We start from the raw sequence: 24,099 nt of genomic DNA on the forward strand, positions 1-24,099 counted from the left end.
TTCTGCGCGGAAAAATCCGCAGGGCAAAAAAGTACGTGTGCACTTAGCCTGAAGCTTGTACGGCAGTAGGAGTGTTCAGAAACATAATCTCTGATTTCTCAATGTTGACCTTTAAACCTGAGATTTCCTCAAAGGATTTAAGGGTATTTAAAAGATTAGGCAGGGATATATGGGGGTTTGTCAACGTCAGAAGGAAGTCGTATTCATGTCTGCGTATACTGACCTTGTATTCATGTCTGCCTATAGTTTGGCCTGTGATATCGGGGTGTAAACGGATCTTCTGCCCCAGTGGTTCTATCACTAAAGCGAATAGGGCTGGAGATAGGGGACACCCTTGCCTGGTTCCTCTGCTGATAATTATTGGTTCTGGAGTAGTAGAGGGTAATTTTAAATAGGCAACCGGGGAATTGTATAGAAGTTTTAGTGAGTCGATTAATTGTTGTGAAACCCCCATTTTGTGCAAGATATTAAACATGTATGACCAAGTGACGGTATCAACAGCTTTTTCTATATCTAAAGCTAGCAAGGTTAAGGGGGTTTTACGTTTGTTGGCGTTATGTATGAGGTTTAGGTTTTTACGGATATTATCCGGGGCTTGTCTGGTTGGGATGAGTCCAACCTGATCTTTGTGAATAAGACTAGGCAGGCATTTATTAATTCTGTTGGCTATTATGGAGGAGAAAAATCTTGAGATCCACGTTCAAAAAGGATGTTGGCCTGTAAATTTTTGTGAGCAATGGGTCTCTCCCTTGTTTTGGGATGACAGTGATATGCGCCGTATAGAATTCCGGCGGCATTGTTTGGCCTGTTAGCATATTATTGCAGTATGTTTCTATATGTTTTAACTCCTTACTGTCATGTGACGTACTATCCCGTCCATGTGCCCTGGGACTTAATTCCCAGGGACGGGATAGTACGTGACAGCAATCAGCGGCGCCCACGTGGTGAGCGCCGCTGATCGCGGCCGGGTGTCAGTTGATTATCACAGCTGACACCCGGCACAATGTGTCAGGGGCGGTCACGGACCTCCCCCGTCACGTTAACCCCTTGCACACCGCGATCAAACACGATTGCGGTGTACCGGGGGTTAAAGGGAAGCATCGGCAGGGAAGGGGCTCCCTCCGTGCTTCCTTGAGCCCCCCACAGCAGCGCAATGTGCAGCGCCGCTGTTGCGGGGGGCTCCATCCCTGCAGGTCCCTGAATCCAAGTGTAAAAATTAAAAAAAAAAAAAAAAAATATTCCCTAATTCATTTTTTGGAAATAAAAAAACAAAACAATAAAAGTACACATATTTGCTATCGCTGCGTCCGAAACGACCCGCCCTATAAAACCGTCCCATTAGCTAACCCCTTTAGCGAACCCCTTAAATCATTTTTTGCTTTTTTTTTTTTTTATCATACCGCCGAACAAAAAGTGCAATAACGCACGATCAAAAAGACGTATATAAATATCCATGGTACCGCTGAAAACGTCATCTTGTCCCGCAAAAAACGAGCCGCCATACAGCGTCATCAGTGAAAAAATATAAAAGTTATAGCTCGCAGAATAAAGCGATGCAAAAATAATTTTTTTTTTATATAAAATTGTTTTCATTGCATAAAAGCGCCAGAACATAAAAAACGACCTAAATGAGGTATCGCTGTAACTGTACTGACCCGAAGAATAAAAGGGCTTTATCAATTTTACCGCACGCAAAACGGTGTAAACGCACTCCCCAAAAGAAATTCATGAAACGCTGGTTTTTGTTCATTCTGCATCCCAAAAATCGGAATAAAAAGCGATCAAAAGATGTCACGTGCCCGAACATGATACCAATAAAACCATCAACTCGTCCCGCAAAAAATAAGACCTCACATGACTCAGTGGGTCAAAATATGGAAAAATTATAGCTCTCAATATGTGGTGATACAAAAACTATTTTTACAATAAAAAGCGTCTTTTAGCGTGTGACAACTGCCAAATATAAAAACCGCCATAAATAGTAAATCAAACCCTCCGTTATCACCCTCTTAGTTAGGGAAAAAAAATAAAATAAAAAATAGTATTTATTTCTATTTTCCCATTAGGGTTAGGGTAGGGCTAGGGTTAGGGCTAGGGCTGAGATTAGGGTTAGGGGTGTGTTGGGGTTAGGGTTGGAGTTAGAATTGGGGGGTTTCCACTGTTTGGGCACATCAGGTGCTCTCCAAATGCAACATGGCGTCTGATCTCAATTCCAGCCAATTCTGCGTTCAAAAAGTCAAATGGTGCTCCTTCCCTTCCAAGCTCTGACATGCGCCCAAACAGTGTTTTACCCCCACATATGGGGTATCAGCGTACTCAGGACAAATTGGACAACAACTTTTGGGGTCCAATTTCTCCTGGTACCCTTGGGAAAATAAAAAAATTGGTGACTAAAAGATCATGTTTGTGGAAAAAATACAATTTTTTTATTTTCACGCCCGGGCGTTATAAACTTCTGTGAAGCACTGGGGGGTTCAAAGTGCTCACCACACATCTAGATAAGTTCCTTGGGGGGTCTAGTTTCCAAAATGGTGTCATTTGTGGGGGGTTTCCACTGTTTTGGTACATCAGGGGTTTTCCAATCGTGACATGGTGTCCGATCTCAATTCCAGCCAAAAACGTCAAATGGCGCTGCTTCCCTTCTGAGCTCTGCCATGCGCCCAAATAGTCGTTTACACCCACATATGGGGTATCAGCGTACTCAGGACAAATTGCACAATAACTTTTAGGGTCCTGTTACCCTTGGGAAAATAAAAATTGGGGGTGAAAAGATCATTTTTGTGGAAAAAATATGATTTTTTAATTGTACCGCTGTACGTTATAAACTTCTGTGAAGCCCTTGTTGGTTCAAAGTTCTCACCACATATCTAGATAAATTCCTTGGGGGGGTCTAGTTTCCAAAATGGAGTCACTTGTGGGGGGTTTCCACTGTTTAGGTACATCAGGGGCTCTCCAAACGTGACATGGCGTCCGATCTGAATTCTAGCCAATTTTGCATTGAAAAAGTCAAACGGCGCTCCTTCCCTTCTGAGCTTTGCCATGCGCCGAAACAGTGGTTCCCCCCCCACATATCGGGTATCGGCGTACTCAGGACAAACTGCACAATAACTTTTGCAGTCCAACTTCTCCTGTTACCCTTGGTAAAATAAAAAAAATTGAACCTGAACTATTTTTTTTGTGAAAAAAGTTAAATGTTCATTTATTCAAAAAATTCCTGTGAAGCACCTGAAGGGTTAATAAACTTCTTGAATATGGTTTTGAGCACCTTAAGGGGTGCAGTTTTTAGAATGGTGTCACTTTTGGGTATTTTCTATCATATAGACCCCTCAAAGTGACTTCAAATGTGATGTGGTCCGTTAAAATAAAATGGTGTTGCAAAAATGAGAAATCACTGGGAAATGTTACTTATTAAGTTTTTGTGTGCCGTATCTCTGTGATTTAAGGGCATAAAAATTCAAAGTTGGAAAATTGCGAAATTTTCGCCAAATTTTCGTTTTTTTCACAAATAAACGCAAGTTATATGAATGAAATTTTACCAGTAGCATGAAGTACAATATGTCACGAGAAAACAATGTCAGAATCACCAGGATCCATGGAAGTGTTTCAGAGTTATTATCTCATAAAGGGACAGTGGTCAGAATTGTAAAAATTGGCCCGGTCATAAACGTGCAAACCACCCTTGGGTGTTAAGGGGTTAATAAGATATTGAAAAAATTTTTATAATATAATGCGGTCAACCCGTCGGGACCCGGAGCCTTCCCAGTTTAAAGTAGATGTGATTTCCTCTTCAGTGATAGGAGAATGTAATGTATCAGCGTAAGCCAGAGTTGGGGAAGGTAGTGGTAGTGGAAGGTAGAAAATCATCCAATTTGGGCAATGAAAAATTCGTGTATAGTTTTTGATAATAAGTTTGAAATATTTTGTAGATTTTGTTCGGGTTAAAAGTAGTTTGGGACTGTTCATCTTTTATGGAGAAGATAGTTTAATCGCTCTTTCTTTAATTTTCGAGCAAGTATTCGGTCCATTTTATTAGAGAACCGGTAGAATGTCGCTTGCGTCCACCTGATTGCTCTTTCCGTACGAGTCATTAGTAAAGTATTTAGTTGTAGTTTTAAGTCATAGATTCGTTTAGTTAAGTATAGGGAGGGGTGTGACTGATTGGCGGTTTCTAATTTATAAAGTTCATTCTCGAGAGTCAATTGCTCCTTAAGACGATTCCTCTCAATTTTGGGTGCTATCCTAACGAGCAAACCAGTGATATATTTTTTATGAGCCATCCATATATTGCCCATAGAGGTGTCAGGTGTGATATTAGAAAGGAAGAAGGCATTGAGCTCATGTTCGACCATTATTCGCGTTTGAGGATCACAAAGCAAGGATTCATTCAGTCTCCAGGTATACAGACGTGCAGTTTCCACGTTTAATTTAAATACAGAGAGTACGCTATCCTGGTCGGACCAAGAGGAGGGGACATGTCTGGAATACATCAATGACTGTATGTTTTCTGAATTAGTTCGAATCCAGTCAATCCTGGATTATGAATGGAAAGCTCTAGAAAAATAGGTATAACCTCTGGACTGTCCATGAGATTCTTTCCATGTATCAACTAGATGATGAGCTTGCAAGATATTATCAAAGATAGTTTTTTCCGTCCTTGACATGTCAGGCCTCCGCTTATTATAGCTATCAAGGGTTGGGTTTACAGTCACGTTAAAATCGCCCCCCCCCCCATATGATAGTATCATAGGATATGGACCTTAAAGATCTTGCAATAGATTTAATTGTTTTCATTTGAAATGTCGGGGGTGCATAGCAATTAACAAGACAGTCGCTTCTCCTGAACCGTGCCCCAAAGGATTATATATCTACCTTCTGTGTCCACAACCAAACCCTCCTGTATAAATGGAAAGGAATTATGCAGCAATATGGCGACACCTCTCTTTTTTTATCATGAGTAGCAAGAAAAAATCTCGAGTAAAGTTTATGAAAAAATTTGGGAGATGAGTTGTTAGAGAAATGAGTTTCCTGTAGGAATAGCACACCAGGGGAATGTTTCTGGTAATCAATAAAGGCGCTTTTTCTTTTTATCGGGGAGTTGAACCCCTAACTTTGTGTGATAATACCTTATACATTAGGTATGCATAAAGAGATTCTAATGAAATTTCTAATTAAACTACTACAGTCATTTTCACCTTAGTCACAAATCCAAAAATATTTTTACATCTCATCAACACTCTTTTAGGGAAGGGAGGGTAACAGAAAATACAACAACAAGAGAATTGGTCACAACCAATGACCAGTTTGTGGGCTATAGTGCGCCGGTCCACTATCAGTGGGGCCAGAGGCAGTCATAGCCCAAAATGGAGTGTCATACTTACTCCAGGGACACAACACTCCACTAATGGGAAAAGGAAACAATATTATTCATAAATTGTTATAAAAAAACATCAAATAGTAATACTATCAGAACGATATCTCAGCATTTTGGCCGTTCTTTGAAAATATTCCAGCACATTCGTCAATAGTGAACTCAAGAATTAGGGCATGTGCACACGCTGCGGATTCTGCTGCGGATCCGCAGCAGTTTTTGCTGTGGTGTACAGTAGCATTCAAACCAATGGAAATAAAAAACCGCTGTGCGGAATTTTCCGTGCGGATTTGCTGCAGTTTCAAAACCACAGAAAGAATTGACATGTCAATTCTTTCTGCGGATTCCGCTGCGGTTTGCCATCTCCTCCATTGTGGAGATGAAAAAACGCAGGTAAAACCGCAGGTCTTTTGACCTGCAGATTTACCTGCGGATTTTACAAAATCCGCGCGGCCAAATCCGCAGAGCATTCCGCAGCGTGTGCACAAACCCTTAGACTGTTTGTTGTGCTGTGATTTATTGAGTCTAGTATGGCGAACTTCCATCCACTCTCTGCGCGGTCTCTGTGGTAGGGCTCCCGAATCAGAAATCGGGATGCCTTCCTTCTCCAGCGCTTGTCTCCCTTCCTCGTAATTTCTTGGAGAATAGGTGGAGTTGCCATAGGAGAAAATTAAAGCATGTGGGAATCCCCACCTGTATTTAATCTTTGCTTTTATTAAGGCCAGAGTTATATCTTTCATGGCTTTTCTCCTTATTAGAGTTGCCGGGCAAATGTCCGGAAACAGAGATACAGTATCTGGGACACCTGGTAAATTGTTCAGTTTACGAGCAGTGGATAGAATCAGGTCTCTGGATTCTTCATGGTGCATTTTAAGGACAACGTCCCTAGGTGAGGCATCAGATTTGAGACCTCCCAAGGCCCTGTGGATTCTGGTTATTTTTAAAGAATTAGGGTCTGCTTGGTGCAGGAGGGTGCAGAAGAGATTTGAGGCAACCTCCATTAGATTGGAGCTACTTTCAGGTAGTCCTTTAATTCTAATATTACCTCGGCGAGAACGATTTTCCAAGTTCTCACACTTTAGCTCTAGGAACTCGAGTCTAGCATCTTGTTCCTGTAGTTGCTCTCTATTATGTTCAGTGGCATCTTCTGTGTCATCCATTCTTCTTTCCATCCAAATCATTGGTTCTTTGAGCAATATCCTGGATTTGCTGTGTGAAATTGCTTACAGCCGAGGATAATTCAGCTCTGAAAGTTTTCTGAATGGTAGCCAGGAGGTCCTCCATTGTCATTGGAATCATGTTTGTTGGAGTAGTCAAGTTAGTTTGCGGTGATCTCTGGGGGGAGCTTCCGGTGTTCAATGAGGTTGATTGTGATGCTGACATAGTGCGATTAGTTGATTTTGTATGTTGAGTCATCTGTTGCGTGATCGGACGGGTATTGTTTTTTTGATGTAGCAGATTTTTTGGGAGGCATTGCTGACACCTCCTGCGTTCTGAAAGTTATCGCATGACAATTACTTATATAGGTGGGTGCATACTTGTGCCTGTGGTGACAGATCTAGTGTTCCATAATTTCAGTCCACCAGGATCGTCCATGCCCTCCGTGTTGGATTTTAGCAAGATATGGGGTAAATTTTATAGAACAGAGTATGTCAATAGTGCAGTTCTGTTGCAATACCCCTTTAATATCACAGGAGTAAGGGGGTGTGTGAGCCTGTAGGTCAGAGTAACATCCCAAAACAGAGAAAAAGAAGAAAAAAAAAAATATATAAGGAAAAGAGAAGAAGAAAAAAGGAAATATTCTCTCTTCCTTCTTTTTAAGTATGGACAATTGCGTCAAGTAGCCAGCAGGTGGAGTCCCACACCTTTATACATAAAACAGGGTATCACTGGAGATTATATTAACTCTTAAGGCCCTTTTACATTTAGCGATGCACCAGCGATCCGACCAGCGATCCGACCCGGTCAGGATCGCTGATGCATCGCTAAATGATCGCTAGTGAGCTTTCATACAGAAAGATCTCACAGCGATGCAGCAGCGACGCAGCGCACGATACTCACCTTTCACACACAGCGATCCTGACGTCCTCCCGCCCGCCTCCACGCGTCGCTCGTCGTCACAGCAGGAAGCCCAGCAGGAAGCGCCCGACGAGAAATGGAGCCGGACATTCTCGCGCTATCAGCGATGGACAGCGGGGGAGCCGGTCGCTGGTAAGTATCACACATAGCGATATCGCTAGCAATATCGCTATAACGTCACAAAATCAGTGACGTTTTAGCGATATTGCTAGCGATATCGCTTAGTGTAAAACCCCCTTTAGTCTCGTAGCTTCTCCTTCAGCTGGGGACAGGGTAGAACATACTGTATAGCTGTCTGATAGTCAGGGTCGGGAAACAGCAGGGCTCCCGCAATCTTTTCAGGCACTCTGCTGATCAGGGAGGATCCTACAAGTGGACCCTAAAATGGCTCCTGCTGTCCTCCTGCAATCTGGGGTGGTCCCGGGTGTCCCCGCAGCCCCAGCAAGTCACCAACCTCCAGGACACAGCATGCAGCCAGCCTCCTCCTCGCCGCACTCCCGGCGTCACCTCCAGATCTATCACCGCTCACGCCGCGGGTCGTCCGCCACTCCAGGCCGCGGCTCCGCCGGATGTACAGGCCACAGCAAGCCCCACGGTCTCTCTCAGCACACCCGGCGTCCAGGAGAGAGCTCCTTCCGCGCGACTGCCAGATGACAGCAAAGGGTAAGCGGCCGTTTTCTCCCACCGTTGGTCACCGGTCATAGGAAGGGGGCCTCCGGACACGCAGCACCGCAGCGGCCGCGATGTGACCCAGGCAGGCTTCAGGCCTGTAGCTAGGCCGCGAGTGTCTTCCTCGCCTCGAGGCACCGGGTGGGCTCAGGGTCAACGGGCATTATCCTCCAGGTCCTTTCCAATGTACTCCGGCACCCAGTGGGGGCGGATGGGCTATAGGGAGCCCTGAATCAGGCTGATTATTATTTTCTTGAGAGGAGCTCAGGCCGGCACATCCTGCTTTTTCAATTGCTGGCCACCCCACCTCATAATTACTAAACTTTTAATTAATTCTTTCTTGTACAGGCTGTGCTCACATCAGTGCAGATCCTACAGCCAGACACGCTAGAAAACCAAAAGTGTCTCTCTCTACAGCTTACAGGACTTGTGGTGAGGTAATGAAGGGCTTGAGCATCACACGACCACGCAGAGCCCTCCCCCTTATTACCTCACCACAGGTCCTGTAAGAGGAAGCTGCATTGTTTCCAGTGCAGTGTCTGCAGGATCTGTGGTGACATAATGAAGAGGGAGGGCTCTGTGCTGTCATGTGATGCTCCAGCCCACCCTCTTCATTACCTCACCACAGGCCCTATAATGACGGGAGCACTCAGCATCAGTACAGCCCGCTCTGTGCTGTCAGGTATGCGACTGCGGCAATCTCCTTTGGTACCCTGCTCCTGCCGCCTCCTTCTCCACTGGACACAAAATCTCCCCAGCCGCTGCAGGAATCCAGCGCTGGGGAAACCATGTGGGTCCACTGTTTAAGTGAAGGAATATTAATTTGCTACTCCCCGCCCACAGCTCGGCGCTGACAGATGAGTGGGGAAGCGGCTAATGAATATTCCTTGACTTTAAGCATCGGGACCACTTGGTTTCACCAGCGCCAGATTCCTGCCTCCTACGAGTGCGATCCTACTCCGCCATTGCCCCCTCCCCACATGTTGCATGCGGACCATCGCACCCCACACTTTTCTCCCAAATTTGGCGGAAAAAAGTGCTTCTTATGTTCCAAAAAATATGGTATATCCGTCTTTTTTATCGCATTTTATTCCACTTTTTGTTCGGCAATCTGTTAAAGCATTGTTTTTTTGCCTTGTGTTTTTTTATTTTTATGGTGTTCACTAAAGGGGTTAACTAGTGGGACAGTTTTATAGGTTGGGTCCTTGCGAGCGCTGCAGTACCAAATATTTTTACTTTTATTGTTTTATTTTTTTCAATCAAGTATTTATATTTATTTAGAGATTACAATATCTTTTGATTTTTATTTTTGATTTTTTAAAAATAGCTTTACAATTTAACTTTTTGTTTCTACTTTTTTTTTTACTTTTCTATTTTGTCCTACTATGGGACTATCAATTTTTACAGGCTGATCGCTTCTGTAGCATGGGGATGCAGCAGCAACCCCATGATGTAGTAACTGTCAGCTCTGCACCGACAGACAAACTTGCTCATCCATGCATGATCAGCAAGTATTCTAGGTCTGGTGACCCGGATGCCATCATCAAAGGCAGAGGGGGCTGTCAGCCCTCTGCTGGCTCCCGGAATGCTGCAATCTCGTTCGATTGCAGCATTTTTGGGGTTAAAGAGCGGGAATGGTCTGTGACACTTAGTGCCGGCTGTCTGCTGTCATAATCAGCTGACACCCTGCGGTGATTGCCCGCACAGACGTAATAATCCGTCCCTGGTCAAATAGGCCCAGGGCACATGGACGGATTATTACGTCCAATGTCAGATAACTACCAGAAAGCAATTTTGAATTTGTTAAGGGGTGCAGTTTTTAAAATGGTATAACTTTTGGGGGATTCCTGTATAATAGGACCCCTAAAATCATTTCAAAACTGAATTTTTCCCTAAAAAAATACGTTTTGTAAATTTCCTTGCAAAAAAAAAAAATTACTGCTGCATTTTAGAAGTGAGGATTGACATTAGGTTAGGGTCCTGGAAAACCAGAAATGCTTCACCGTGGCTTCCAGGTACACATAAATTGGCCATTTTATGGGCTAAACTTTCTCTATTTTTCATACTTCTAATGCAGTAAGGCAATTCATATTTCATGTTTGCATGTTATGGCGCTACAGTGTGCTTATGTAATGGTCAACGTGTGACTGGACACAGCGCCTCCAGCAGGGCGAATTTATGACACACGTGACCCTGGATACAGCGCCTCCAGCCGGGCGAATTTAAATAATAAGGGGAAACACAGGAACAATTACAGTGGTGGGCCCTGTAATAGGAAATAGGGACGTGGAGACCTCCTGAGCTCCCCTGAGGCAGCGTCCCTACACTCCTTACGTTCCCTATACAGGCTCCTCACCTGTCGCCGCACGCGAACCTTATGCCCTGACTCGCCCTGAACCTAGTCCCTCGCTAGGGCATTGGCCGGTGCGGAAACTAATCCCACCACTGCACTAGATCACACATAAGGAAAGTCACAAACAGGGGACATAGAAAACTTGGCTCTCTCTGTGCAAATGCTCCAGCACAGAGTCCAGCAACCGACTGCAGCCTTCCTCCTGAATAGCTGCCACCAAGTTAAGTCAGCGCTGCAAAGAACTCCCTTCTGTGACTCCTTCCACACCAGGACTCAGACTGAGCTGAGCAATCTCTCCAGCTCCTTCCACCACCAAGGTTGGTTGCAAATGAACAACTATCACCAACAGTGATTGCACCCCCCTAGCACACCTTTATAGGGTGTCACACCAGATACATGATTAAGTGCACAAAAACCTAAAGTGCAATATCAAAACCACCACCGGGGACAGTCAAGACACCTTGGAACTTTCCAAAGTAAAAAAAGTTCACCCAGTGATTTTAATACCGCCAGATCCAACACTGGATCATGACAGTACCCCCTCCTTAATAAGGGGCCTCTGGACCCTCAAGACCAACCCTCATTAGGGAAACACCTACAGCGGGGACGCCCAGACCCTGAGTTCACCCCACCACTACCTGACACTTCAGGTTTATGACAAACGCACCGCTGGTATTGGCAATAAAGTTCATTTTGGAGGCACCACTCATCCCCACAGCGCCGACCTGGGGAACGAGTTTATGTATGTGTATGTTTGTTTGTTATGAGCTGATCAGGCTCCACAACACACTTCCACAAGATGTTTTTTTGGTGGCACACATACACGCTCGTTCACACACATTTCCGGACCTGAACGTTTATTGCACACATTCGTTTGTCATAAAATAGGTGAACTAATTCTGGACCTGATAACAGAGGCGTCCCCCTGTGTCACCACACTCACACCCCCGCACTACACCATAGGGTACACCACCCTCCAACCCTTTCCACCACGAGGTCTGCCTCTCACAGGGTTTGGTAGCGGCGAGGGCTGAAACTTGCCCCTACTCTCCCGCCGCACAATCGCTGCTCTCACAGGAGAGGAAGGGGTCCCCTGAAGAGAGACGGCAGAGACAGTAGTCCCAAGGCAGCAGCCCTCACACGACTGCCCCCAGCTAACTACTTCCCTTGCTCGCCAATCTATCCCCGGGTTGTGTTTTTTTAGCCAAGGGAAGCCTAAAACGATAGGTACTGGCATTCCCTCCAAGACGTAGCATGACAAGGACTCCTCATGACGTCCTATACGCAGATGGATGTTTTCTACGACTTGGGTAAGGCTCCCCTGGCTCAGTGGAACAGAGTTAATGGCCTGGACGCTTATAGGTTGGGCCAGTGTCCTAGACTTCAGGCCATGAGTCTGGACAAAACGAGCATCCACCAGACTGACTCCTGCTCCGCTGTCCACAAGCACCGGTACTACCTCCGGTACCCCGCCAGACAACACTTCCGCTGACATAATACCTTGGGAGGGCAAGATGGAGGAAATGTACATTCCCTGGTTGTCTTCCTCCAAACGACCAGGGGTCTGCGGCTTCCGAGATGACACAGATATTTTGGCACGTAATGGGCACGCCTTAAGGAAATGACCAATCTGCCCACAGGAAAAACATGCCAACCCCACTCCCTGAACCGTAGGCAGGCCTGAACACAACCCAACACCTCCTAGTTGCATAGGTTCGTCCGGAGACTTGGCACGCCCTGGGCAGGCTCCCATGAAATGGCCCGGCTTCCCACAGGAAAAGCATACCCCCCCACCACGGCGAACCCCAGGCAACCCCCTATTTGTACCAACAACCCCGGGCTGCCTGGGTTCCACCAACCGTACCGGGGGGTCCTCCCCCCCCCCCCCCGGAGGGGACTACAGGGGGCACATTTTGTGTATGTCTTTCCCTAAGGCGTCTATCCACCCGGATGGCGAGGGACATGGCGGCCTCCAGCGACCTGGGGGCAGCGTACTGCACCAGAGTGTCCTGCAACTTTGGAGACAGACCCTGCACAAATTGACTCCTAAGTGCAGGGTCATTCCACTGAGTGTTAGTGGCCCATCTCCTAAACTCAGAGCAGTACTCCTCAGCAACCCGGGCTCCCTGTTTACACCTACGGAGTCGGGATTCCGCCAGAGAGACGACATCAGGATCCCCATACACAAGCGCCAAAGCCGCAAAAAACTCGTCCACGGACTCTAAAGATGGTGAATTGTCCGGCAGGGAGAAGGCCCAGGATTGGGGATCCCCCTTCAAAAGGGACATAATGATTCCCACCCGTTGCTCTTCGCTCCCTGAAGAACGAGGGCGCAGCCTGAAATATAATTTACAGGCTTGCTGAAATACCAAGAATTGATCTCTCCCTCCAGAAAACCGGTCTGGGAGAGATATCTTGGGTTCTGGCTGAGCCTGTGCCTGAATCAAACCTCCAACACCCACCAACAGCTGCAGTTGCTGCACCATCTCACCGCGCAGCCCCCTAATCTCTTCAGTAAAGGTCTGCAGTACCTGGGTAAAGGTTTGCATTAGGTCCATGGCTCAGCAGAAGAAAAAAAAAACTTTATTGGTTGGTGATAATGTAATGGTCAACGTGTGACTGGACACAGCGCCTCCAGCAGGGCGAATTTATGACACGCGTGACCCTGGATACAGCGCCTCCAGCCGGGCGAATTTAAATAATAAGGGGAAACACAGGAACAATTACAGTGGTGGGCCCTGTAATAGGAAATAGGGACGTGGAGACCTCCTGAGCTCCCCTGAGGCAGCGTCCCTACACTCCTTACGTTCCCTATACAGGCTCCTCACCTGTCGCCGCACGCGAACCTTATGCCCTGACTCGCCCTGAACCTAGACCCTCGCTAGGGCATTGGCCGCTGCGGAAACTAATCCCACCACTGCACTAGATCACACATAAGGAAAGTCACAAACAGGGGAAATAGAAAACTTAGCTCTCTCTGTGCAAATGCTCCAGCACAGAGTCCAGCAACCGACTGCAGCCTTCCTCCTGAATAGCTGCCACCAAGTTCAGTCAGCGCTGCAAAGAACTCCCTTCTGTGACTCCTTCCACACCAGGACTCAGACTGAGCTGAGCAATCTCTCCAGCTCCTTCCACCACCAAGGTTGGTTGCAAATGAACAACTATCACCAACAGTGATTGCACCCCCCTAGCACACCTTTATAGTGTGTCACACCAGATACATGATTAAGTGCACAAAAACCTAAAGTGCAATATCAAAACCACCACCGGGGACAGTCAAGACACCTTGGAACTTTCCAAAGTAAAAAAAGTTCACCCAGTGATTTTAATACCGCCAGATCCAACACTGGATCATGACAGTTTCCTTTTTTCTTTTTTTTTTTTTTTGAAGCAATCTACAGTCATTGCTACATAAAGCGACAATGGTCAGATTTTAAAAATTTGGCCCGTCATTAGGGCGTTAAAGTTAAATTGTAGGTCAATATTTGTAACCCAAAAGCTTGGAGGGGTTCTACGCAGAGAAAATGGAAGATATATACCTCTAGTTCATATATTATTTTTTTTTTTTACCCTTCTCGTTTTGGCTCATAAATGCTGGTGAGATTTGTTTATTTTTCAAACTAATTAACTTGACAATTTGTTTTTGGAGCTTAATATTTACAGTGCCTTGCAAAAGTATTCGGCCCCCTGGAACTTTTCAACCTTTCCCACATATCATGCTTCAAACATAAAGATACCAAATGTAAATTTTTGTTGAAGAATCAACAACAAGTGGGACACACTTGTGAAGTTGAACGAAATTTATAGGGTATTTTAAATTTTTGTGGAAATTCAAAAACTGAAAAATGGGGCGTGCAATATTATTCGGCCCCTTTAGCTTAATACTTTGTTGCGCCACCTTTTGATGCGATTACAGCTGCAAGTCGCTTAGGGTATGTCTCTATCAGTTTTGTACATCGAGAGACTGAAATTCTTGCCCCTTCTTTGGCAAACAGCTCGAGCTCAGTGAGGTTTGATGGAGATCGTTTGTGAATAGTAGTTTTCAGCTCTTTCCACAGATTCTCGATTGGATTCAGGTCTGGACTTTGACTTTGCCATTCTAACACCTCGATACGTTTATTTGTGAACCATTCCATTGTAGATTTTGCTTTCTGTTTGGGATCATTGTCTTGTTGGAAGACAAATCTCCGTCCCAGTCTCAGGTCTTTTGCAGACTCCAACAGGTTTTCTTCAAGAATGGTCCTGTATTTGGCTCCATCCATCTTCCCATCAATTTTAACTATCTTCCCTGTCCCTGCTGAAGAAAAGCAGGCCCAAACCATGATGCTGCCACCAGCATGTTTGACAGTGGGGATGGTGTGTTCAGGGTGATGAGCTGTGTTGCCTTTACCCCAAACATATTGTTTGGAATTGTTGCCAAAGAGTTCGATTTTGGTTTCATCTGACCAGAGCACTTTCTTCCACATGTTTGGTGTGTCTCCCAGGTGGCTTGTTGCAAACTTTAAACGATACTTTTTATAGATATCTTTGATAAATGGCTTTCTTCTTGCCACTCTTCCATAAAGGCCAGATTTGTGCAGTGTACGACTGATTGTTGTCCTATGGACAGACTGTCCCACCTCAGCTGTAGGTCTCTGTATTTCATCCAGAGTGATCATGGGCCTCTTGGCTGCATCTCTGATCAGTCTCTTCCTTATTTGAGATGAAAGTTTAGAGGGACGGCATGGTCTTGGTAGATTTACAGTGGTATGATACTCCTTCCATTTCAATATGATCACTTGCACAGTGCTCCTTGGGATGTTTAAAGTTTTAGAAATCATTTTGTATCCAAATCCGGCTTTAACCCCTTCACCCCCAAGGGTGGTTTGCACGTTCATGACCGGGCCAATTTTTACAATTCTGACCACTGTACCTTTATGAGGTCATAACTCTGGAACGCTTCCATTGATCCCAGTGATTCTGACATTGTTTTCTCGTGACATATTGTACTTCATGTTAGTGGTAAAATTTCATTCAAATAACTTGCGTTTATTTGTGAAAAAAATGGAAATTTGGCAAAAATTTTGAAAATTTCGCAATTTTCCAACTTTGAATTTTTATGCCCTTAAATCACAGGAATACGGCACACAAAAAACTTGATAAGTAACATTTCCCACATGTTTACTTTACATCAGCACAATTTTGGAACCAAAATTTTTTTTGGTTAGGAAGTTATAAGGGTTAAAAGTTGACCAGCGATTTCTCATTTTTACAACACCATTTTATTTTTAGGACCACATCACATTTGAAGCCACTTTGAGGGGTCTATATGATAGAAAATACCCAAAAGTGACACCATTCTAAAAACTGAACCCCTTAAGGTGCTCAAAACCACATTCAAGAAGTTTATTAACCCATTAGGTGCGTCACAGGAATTTTTTTGAATATTTAAAAAGAAATGAACATCTAACTTTTTTTCACAAAAAAAATACTTCAGGTTCAATTTTTTTTTATTTTACCAAGGGTAACAGGAGAAATTAGACTGCAAAAGTTATTGTGCAATTTGTCCTGAGTACGCTGATACCTGATTTGTGGGGGGGAACGACTGTTTCGGTGCATGGCAGAGCTCAGAATGGAAGGAGCGCCGTTTGACTTTTTCAATGCAAAATTGGCTGGAATTCAGATCGGACGCCATGTCACGTTTGGAGAGTCCCTGATGTACCTAAACAGTGGAAACCCCCTACAAGTGACCCCATTTTGGAAACTAGACCCCCCAAGGAACTTATCTAGATATGTGGTGAGAACTTTGAACCCACAAGGGCTTTACAGAAGTTTATAACGTACAGCGGTACAATTAAAAAATCATATTTTTTCCACAAAAATGATCTTTTCACCCCAATTTTTATTTTCCCAAGGGTAACAGGACCCTAAAAGTTATTGTGCAATTTGTCCTGAGTACGCTGATACCCCACATGTGGGGGTAAACCACTATTTGGGCGCATGGCAGAGCTCGGAAGGGAAGCAATGCCATTTGACGTTTTTGGCTGGAATTGAGATCGGACACCATGTCGCGTTTGGAAAACCCCTGATGTACCAAAACAGTGGAAACCCCCCACAAATGACACCATTTTGGAAACTAGACCCCCTAAGGAACTTATCTAGATGTGTGGTGAGAACTTTGAACCCCCATGGGCTTCACAGAAGTTTATAACATACAGGCATACAATTAAAAAATCATATTTTTTCCACAAAAATGATCTTTTCACCCTCAATTCTTATTTTTCCAAGGGTAACAGGACCCTAAAAGTTATTGTGCAATTTGTCCTGAGTACGCTGATACCCCACATGTGGGGGTAAACCACTATTTGGGCGCATGGCAGAGCTCGGAAGGGAAGCAGCGCCATTTGACGTTTTTGGCTGGAATTGAGATCGGACACCATGTCGCGTTTGGAAAACTCCTGATGTACCAAAACAGTGGAAACCCCCCACAAATGACACCATTTTGGAAACTAGACCCCCTAAGCAACTTATCTAGATGTGTGGTGAGCACTTTGACCCCCCCAGTGCTTCACAGAAGTTTATAATGCCCGGGCGTGAAAATAAATAATTCGTATTTTTTCCACAAACATGATCTTTTAGTCACCATTTTTTTATTTTCCCAAGGGTACCAGGAGAAATTGGACCCCAAAAGTTGTTGTCCAATTTGTCCTGAGTATGCTGATACCCCATATGTGGGAGAAAACTACTGTATGGGCACACGTCGGGGCTCGGAAGGGAAGTAGTGACGTTTTGGAATGCAGACTTTGATGGAATGGTCTGCGGGTGTCATGTTGCCTTTGGAGAGCCCCTAATGTACCTAAACAGTGGAAACCCCCCACAAATGACACCATTTTGTAAACTAGACCCCCCAAGGAACTTATCTAGATGTGTGGTGAGCACTTTGACCCCCCCAGTGCTTCACAGAAGTTTATAACGCTCGGGCGTGAAAATAAAAAATTCGTATTTTTTCCACAAACATGATCTTTTAGTCACCTTTTTTTATTTTCCCAAGGGTACCAGGAGAAATTGAACCCCAAAAGTTGTTGTCCAATTTGTCCTGAGTATGCTGATACCCCATATGTGGGTGAAAACTACTGTATGGGCACACGTCGGGGCTCGGAAGGGAAGTAGTGACGTTTTGGTATGCAGACTTTGATGGAATGGTCTGCGGGTGTCATGTTGCCTTTGGAGAGCCCCTAATGTACCTAAACAGTGGAAACCCCCCACAAATGACCCCATTTTGAAAACTAGACCCACTAAGGAACTTATCTAGATGTGAGGTGAGCACTTTGAACCCCCAAGGTCTTCACAGAAGTTTATAATGCCAGGGCATGAAAATAAAAAAAATCGTATTTTTTCCAGAAACATGATCAATTAGTCCGCAATTTTTTCATTTTCCCAAGGGTAACAGGAGAAATTGGACCCCAAAAGTTGTTGTCCAATTTGGCCTGAGTATGCTGACACCCCATATGTGGGAGAAAACTACTGTATGGACACACGTCGGGGCTCGAAAGGGAAGCAGTGACGTTTTGGAATGCAGACTTTGATGGAATGGTCTGCGGGTGTCATGTGCGTTTGGAGAGCCCCTGATGTACCTAAACTTTTGAAACTCCCCACAAGTGACCCCATTTTGGACACTAGACCCCCCACGGAACTTATCTAGATGTGTGGTGAGCACTTTGAACCCCCAAGTGCTTCACAGAAGTTTATAACACTCGGACGTGAAAATAAAAAAATAATTTTTTTCCACAAAAATGATATTTTTGCCCCCAATTTTTTATTTTCCTAAGGGTAACAGGAGAAATTGGACCCCAAAAATTGTTTTGCAATTTGTCCTGAGTAGGCTGATACCCTACATGTGGGGGTAAAACACTGTTTGGGCGCATGGCAGAGCTTGGAAGGGAAGGAGCACCATTTGACTTTTTCAACTCAGAATTGGCTGGAATTGAGATCAGACGCCATGTTGCATTTGGAGAGCCCCTGATGTGCCCAAACAGTGGAAACCCCCAATTATAACTCCAACCCTAACCCCAACACACCCCTAACCCTAATCTGAGCCCTAACCCTAGCCCTAGTCCTAACCCTAGTCCTAACCCTAGCCCTAACCCTAGCCCTAACCCTAGCCCTAGCCCTAACCCTAGCCCTAACCCTAGCCCTAACCCTAGCCCTAGTCCTAACCCTAGCCCTAACCCTAAGGCTGTGTGCACACGCTGCGGATTTTGCTGCGGTTCCGCAGCGGTTTTGGCTGCTGCGGACCCCAGTACCATGATTCCCTATGGGAATCAAAAACCGCAGTGCAGACGGTGCGGAATTTTCCGCGCGGATTATCTGCGGTTTTCAATCCGCAGAAAGAATTGACATGTCAATTCTTTCTGCGGATTCTCCTGCGGTTTGCCATCTCCTCTATTGAGGAGATGAAAAACCGCAGGACAAAACCGCAGAGCAATCTGCAGGTAAAACCGCAGGTCTTTTGACCTGCGGTTTCACCTGCGGATTTTACAAAATCCGCGCGGATGAATCCGCACCTAATCCGCAGCGTGTGCACACAGCCTTACCCTAACGGGAAAATGGAGATAAATACTTTTTTTTAGTTTTATTATTTTTCCCTAACTAAGGGGGTGATAACGGGGGGTTGATTTACTATTTATGGCGGTTTTTATTTTTGGCGGCTGTCACACGCTAAAAGACGCTTTTTATTGTAAAAATAGTTTTTGCATCACCACATTTTGAGAGCTATCATTTTTCCGTATTTTGACCCACTGAGTCATGTGAGGTCTTATTTTTTGCGGGATGAGTTGACGTTTTTATTGGTACCATTTTCGGGCACGTGACATTTTTTGATCGCTTTTTATTCCTATTTTTGGGACGCAGAATGAACAAAAACAAGCGTTTCATGAATTTCTTTTGGGGGGGTGCGTTTACACCGTTCCGCGTGCGGTAAAATTGATAAGGCGGTTTTATTCTTCGGGTCAGTACGGTTACAGCGATACCTCATTTAGGTCGTTTTTTTATGTTTTGTCGGTTTTATGCAATGAAAACTATTTTATATAAAAAATAATTATTTTTGCATCGCTTTATTCTGTGAGCTATAACTTTTTTATTTTTTCGCTGATGATGCTGTGTGGTGGCTCGTTTTTTGCGGGACAAGATGACGTTTTCAGCGGTACCATGGATATTTATATGCGTCTTTTTGATCGCGCGTTATTACACTTTTTGTTTGGCGGTATGATAATAAATCATTATTTTTTGCTTCGTTTTTTATTTTTATTTTTTAAGGGGTTCGCTAAAAGGGTTAACTAATGGGACAGTTTTATAGGGCGGGTCATTACGGACGCGGCGATACCTAATATGTGTACTTTTATTGGTTTTTTTTTTTTATTTTCAAAAAATGAATTTATTGGGGAATTTATTTTTTTTTTTTTACTAATTTATTTGGCGATTTTTTTAAATTTATTTTTACATTTTTTTTTTAATTTTTTTTTTACTTTATTACATAGTCCCAGGTGGGACATCACTGTCCTGTGACAGATCGCTGATCTGTCACATCACAGATCACTGTGACAGATCAGCAATCTGTCACAGGCATTGAAGCAGACTTCCTCTTGCCTGCGCTTTGCAGGCACTGAGGAAGCCAGCTTCCTCAGGTCCCCGAAGGCCCCCGTCGCCATCTTGGATTCGGGGGCCTGGAGGATAGGAGCCCCCCGCAGCAGCGCTGCACATTGCGCTGCCGTGGGGGGCTCAGGGAAGCACGGAGGGAGCCCCCTCCCTGCCGATGCTTCCCTTTAACTCCCGGTACACCGCGATCATGTTTGATCGCGGTGTGCAAGGGGTTAACGTGTCGGGGGCGGTCCGTGACCGCCCCTGACACATAGTGCCGGGTGTCAGCTGTGATAATCAGCTGACACCCGGCCGCGATCAGCGGCGCTCACCACGTGGGCGCCGCTGATCGCGGTAGACGTACTATCCCGTCCACGGTCATACGGGCCCGGGTACCGTGGACGGGATAGTACGTCGGATGTCAGGAAGGGGTTAAACTTCTCCAGAACAGTATCACGGACCTGCCTGTTGTGTTCCTTGGTCTTCATGATGCTGTCTGTGCTTCAAACAGAACCCTGAGACTGTCACAGAGCAGGTGCATTATACAGAGACTTGATTACATACAGGTGGATTGTATTTATCATCATTAGTCATTTAGGACAACATTGGATCATTCAGAGATCCACAATGAACTTCTGGAGTGAGTTTGCTGCACTGAAAGTAAAGTATATTGCACGCCCCACTTTTCAATTTTTGAATTTCCACAAAAATTTAAAATAACCAATAATTTTCGTTCAACTTCACAATAGTGTCCCACTTGTTGTTGATTCTTCACCAAAAATTTACATTTGGTATCTTTATGATATGATATGTGGGAAAAGGTTGAAAAGTTCCAGGGGGCCGAATACTTTCGCAAGGCACTGTACATGTGACACTTGTGTGGTTATTGCTCTCAAATGTTCCCATTTTCTAAATAAAAAACATTTTGTACCCTCCAGCATGCCCAACCTTACCAGTGACCTGTTCGACCTGCATCCAACATTTGTACCAACAGTGCAAAGCACTCCTGCTATAGCATCATCCACAAACAGCACATGGGGAGGTACGTAGAAGTAGATTCGGTCTGTAACCTAAGAGATAGTCTCTAGGAACTTTGTCTTATTGCTTTATATGTTAGACTGATATTGGCAGCGCGATGCTAGGCTATGCTACCAATTTCCTATCTGATGGGGTTCTGATCCCTAGAATCAATAACTGTTCCTACAACTGCTCAGGAAAAATAAGATTTTGCTTACTCTCCATAAAATCTTTTTCTCGGTGCCTTCATTGGAGGACACAGGAAACCATGGGTGTATGCTGCTGACATTGTGCACAAATTGCACAAAAAATTAGCTTCTTCAGTAGAAGACACGTGTAATAGAGAAAAATACACAAAACTACAGGGTAACAATAGAAGTTAATACAGTTGTCAAGCTTGAGAGAGTGTTATGTCTCCCAGTGAAGGCTCTGAGAAAAAGATTTTACAGTGAGTAACCAAAATCTTATTTTCTCTATCACCTCGTTGGGGGACACGGGAAACCATGAGACGTACAAAAGCAGTCCCTGGGGAGGAAACCGGCACAACTCCATTCACGTCGGAGAACTAGCCACTGCCGCTTGCAAGATTCTCCTACCTAGGCTGGCTTCTGCCGAGGCGAAGAAGGTATGGACTTTGTAGAAATTGTCAAGCGTGTGAATAGAAGATCATGTCACTGCTTTGCAGAGCTGTAAGTTGGATGCCCAAAGATGAATGGCCCAGAAGGCACTCACCGCTCGGGTAGAGTGGGCCTTAATACCAGGAGGAGGCACTCTGTCCTTAATCCGGTACGCCTCAAAGATTGTCGCCTGGATCCAGCGAGAAATTTTAGCCTTGGACGCCGAAAGGCCTCTGAGAGGACCTTCAGGGATATCTAAGAGAAAATCCATCCTCCTGAACGGGGTGGTCCTAGTTAGATAAAGGCTAATCACCCTGACCAGGTCCAACCTGTTCACAGAACGCTCCAGAGAATAAACTGATGATGGGCAGAAAGAGGGGAGGGCCAGGTCCTCATTGAGATGAAACGCGAAGACTACCTTTGGGAGAGAAAAAAGTACAGGAAGGATGTAAGACCACCTTATCCTTGTGCAGAATAAGAAAGGGTGAGCGACAGGAAAGAGCCGCCAGCTCCAAAACCCACCTGATGTCAGTGATCTCCACGAGAAAAACCACCTTCCAAGATAGAAGAGGCAGGGAGACCTCTGAGAACTTCAAAGGGGCGACTTTTGAGAGCCTCCAGAACCAGAGACGAGCAAACTTGTTCTGAAAACGTTCGCCAATCTCAAATTCGGCATTCTCGAGCATTTTTCCTAAAAATCTGGAAAATTTGTCAAATGCTCGGTAATTAAGTTTCCATTAAGGGCTCTTTCAGTGTTTCCTGTACATGTGGTGACAGTTTTCACATATACCAGAGACACTTGCACACGTAGACCCCATTCACTTAGGTCTGTACACATGTCACACATGCCGGGTGCTGAAAACGGCTCACATCTGTCTCCCTGCTTGCGCTACAATCTGCGCTAGTAGGAGACGATGTTGAGAGTTGTATTTAACTGTTAACCGCAATAGCAGGTGGCGGCTGATGGGAGTAAAAATAATATAGCCTGCGTTATAAATAAATAATAAAATAATGACGTGGGGTTTCCCAGTATTTTTGATAACCAGTCAGTGAAAACTGTCAGCTTTTGCAAGGCTTGTTATCAATGTTGTATTTTAAATGATATGCTGTATTTACCGTATTTTTTTTAATAGCGGGGGCTGCTATTTTCAGTGTGGTAATGGTCCGTGGACATTGGCTCCCCAGCCTAAAAATTGCAGCCCGCATCTGCCCCAGAATAGGTGCATACATTAAATGTGCCAATTCTGGCGTTTTGCCCGACTCTTCCCACTTGCCCTGTGGCAGTGGCAAGTGGGGTTCATATTTGTGGAGTTGATGTCACCTTTGTATTGCCAGTTGACATCAAGGCCAGAGGTTAGTAATGGAGTGGCGTCTATAAGACGCCTCCATTACTATCCCCATAGTGACACTGTATAAAAAAACACATCCATAATAAAGTCCTTTTTATTTGAAAGAATATCACTATGGGGTTAGTAATGGGGGCGTCATCGTTGGTAAAGGTGACATCAACCCCCCCTCCCAACTATGACCGCACCAGGGCAAGTAGGAAGAGGCGGGCAAAGCACCAGAGTTGGTGCATCTAATAGATGCGTCATTTCTGGGCTTTACGGACTGCTATTTTTAGGCTGGGGGGTGACAATAGCCATGGACCCTTATCGGCCTGAGACCACCAGCTTTAGCTTGGCTGGTTGTCAAAAATGGGGGGGGGACCCCACACCGTTTTTTTTTTTCTTTTTTGCTTATTTAAATAATAAAAAAAGAAACAGCATGGGGACCCCACTATTCTTAATAATCAGCCTTGCTAGCGCTGAGGGATGCAGCCCGCAGCTGTCAAAAATACAGGTGAACCCACGTTCATTTTTTTTTTTTCACTATTTGATAGCGCAATTGATGCAACTTTTCAAGGAAGTTCGAATATAACCGAACCTTTAAAAGGTTCACGCCTCTCTATCCAGGACGAGGTTGAGGTCCCAGGGATCAACTGGTGGTATATACGGAGTCACTGCATGAGATATTTCCTGAAGAAAAGTCATTACCTGAGGATGTGAAGCAAAATTCTTTTGAAAAAGAATGGATAACGTAGGGACTTGGCCCTTCAGAGAACTGAGAGCTATAAGTACATAAAGCCCTGCTGGAAGGAAGAGAGAAAACCATTAGTCTCACACCAACGGAAAAAGGCCTTCCATGTCCAATGGTAGACTCGAGACGATACCGGCTTTCAAGCTCGGATCATCGTCTGAATCACATGCTCTGAGAACCAGAAGCTCTTAAAACAACGGCTTCAACAGCCATACCATCAAATCACGCAACAGAGAATTCCGGTGGAAGATGGGTCCCTGAGAAAGCAGATCTGGTCAGTCTGGAAGTCTCCAAGAGGCGTC

At 44.8% G+C, this 24,099-nt stretch overlaps 1 protein-coding gene across 3 annotated transcripts in view; it reads left to right on the top strand.

The window, feature by feature from the left end:
* The window catches only part of LOC141050923 (phosphatidylinositol-binding clathrin assembly protein-like), a 172,373-nt gene that overhangs the window by 116,202 nt on the left and 32,072 nt on the right, over positions 1-24,099 (top strand). For all 3 annotated transcript variants that reach the window (XM_073547625.1, XM_073547627.1, XM_073547626.1), the window contains exon 12: positions 21,023-21,126. In XM_073547625.1, the coding sequence (XP_073403726.1) occupies positions 21,023-21,126 (104 nt within the window). The remainder of the gene's footprint in view (positions 1-21,022; positions 21,127-24,099) is intronic.

Source organism: Dendrobates tinctorius, unplaced genomic scaffold (genome assembly GCF_039654945.1).
Source record: "Dendrobates tinctorius isolate UK_male_01 unplaced genomic scaffold, ASM3965494v1 ptg000154l, whole genome shotgun sequence".
NCBI lineage: Eukaryota > Metazoa > Chordata > Amphibia > Anura > Dendrobatidae > Dendrobates > Dendrobates tinctorius.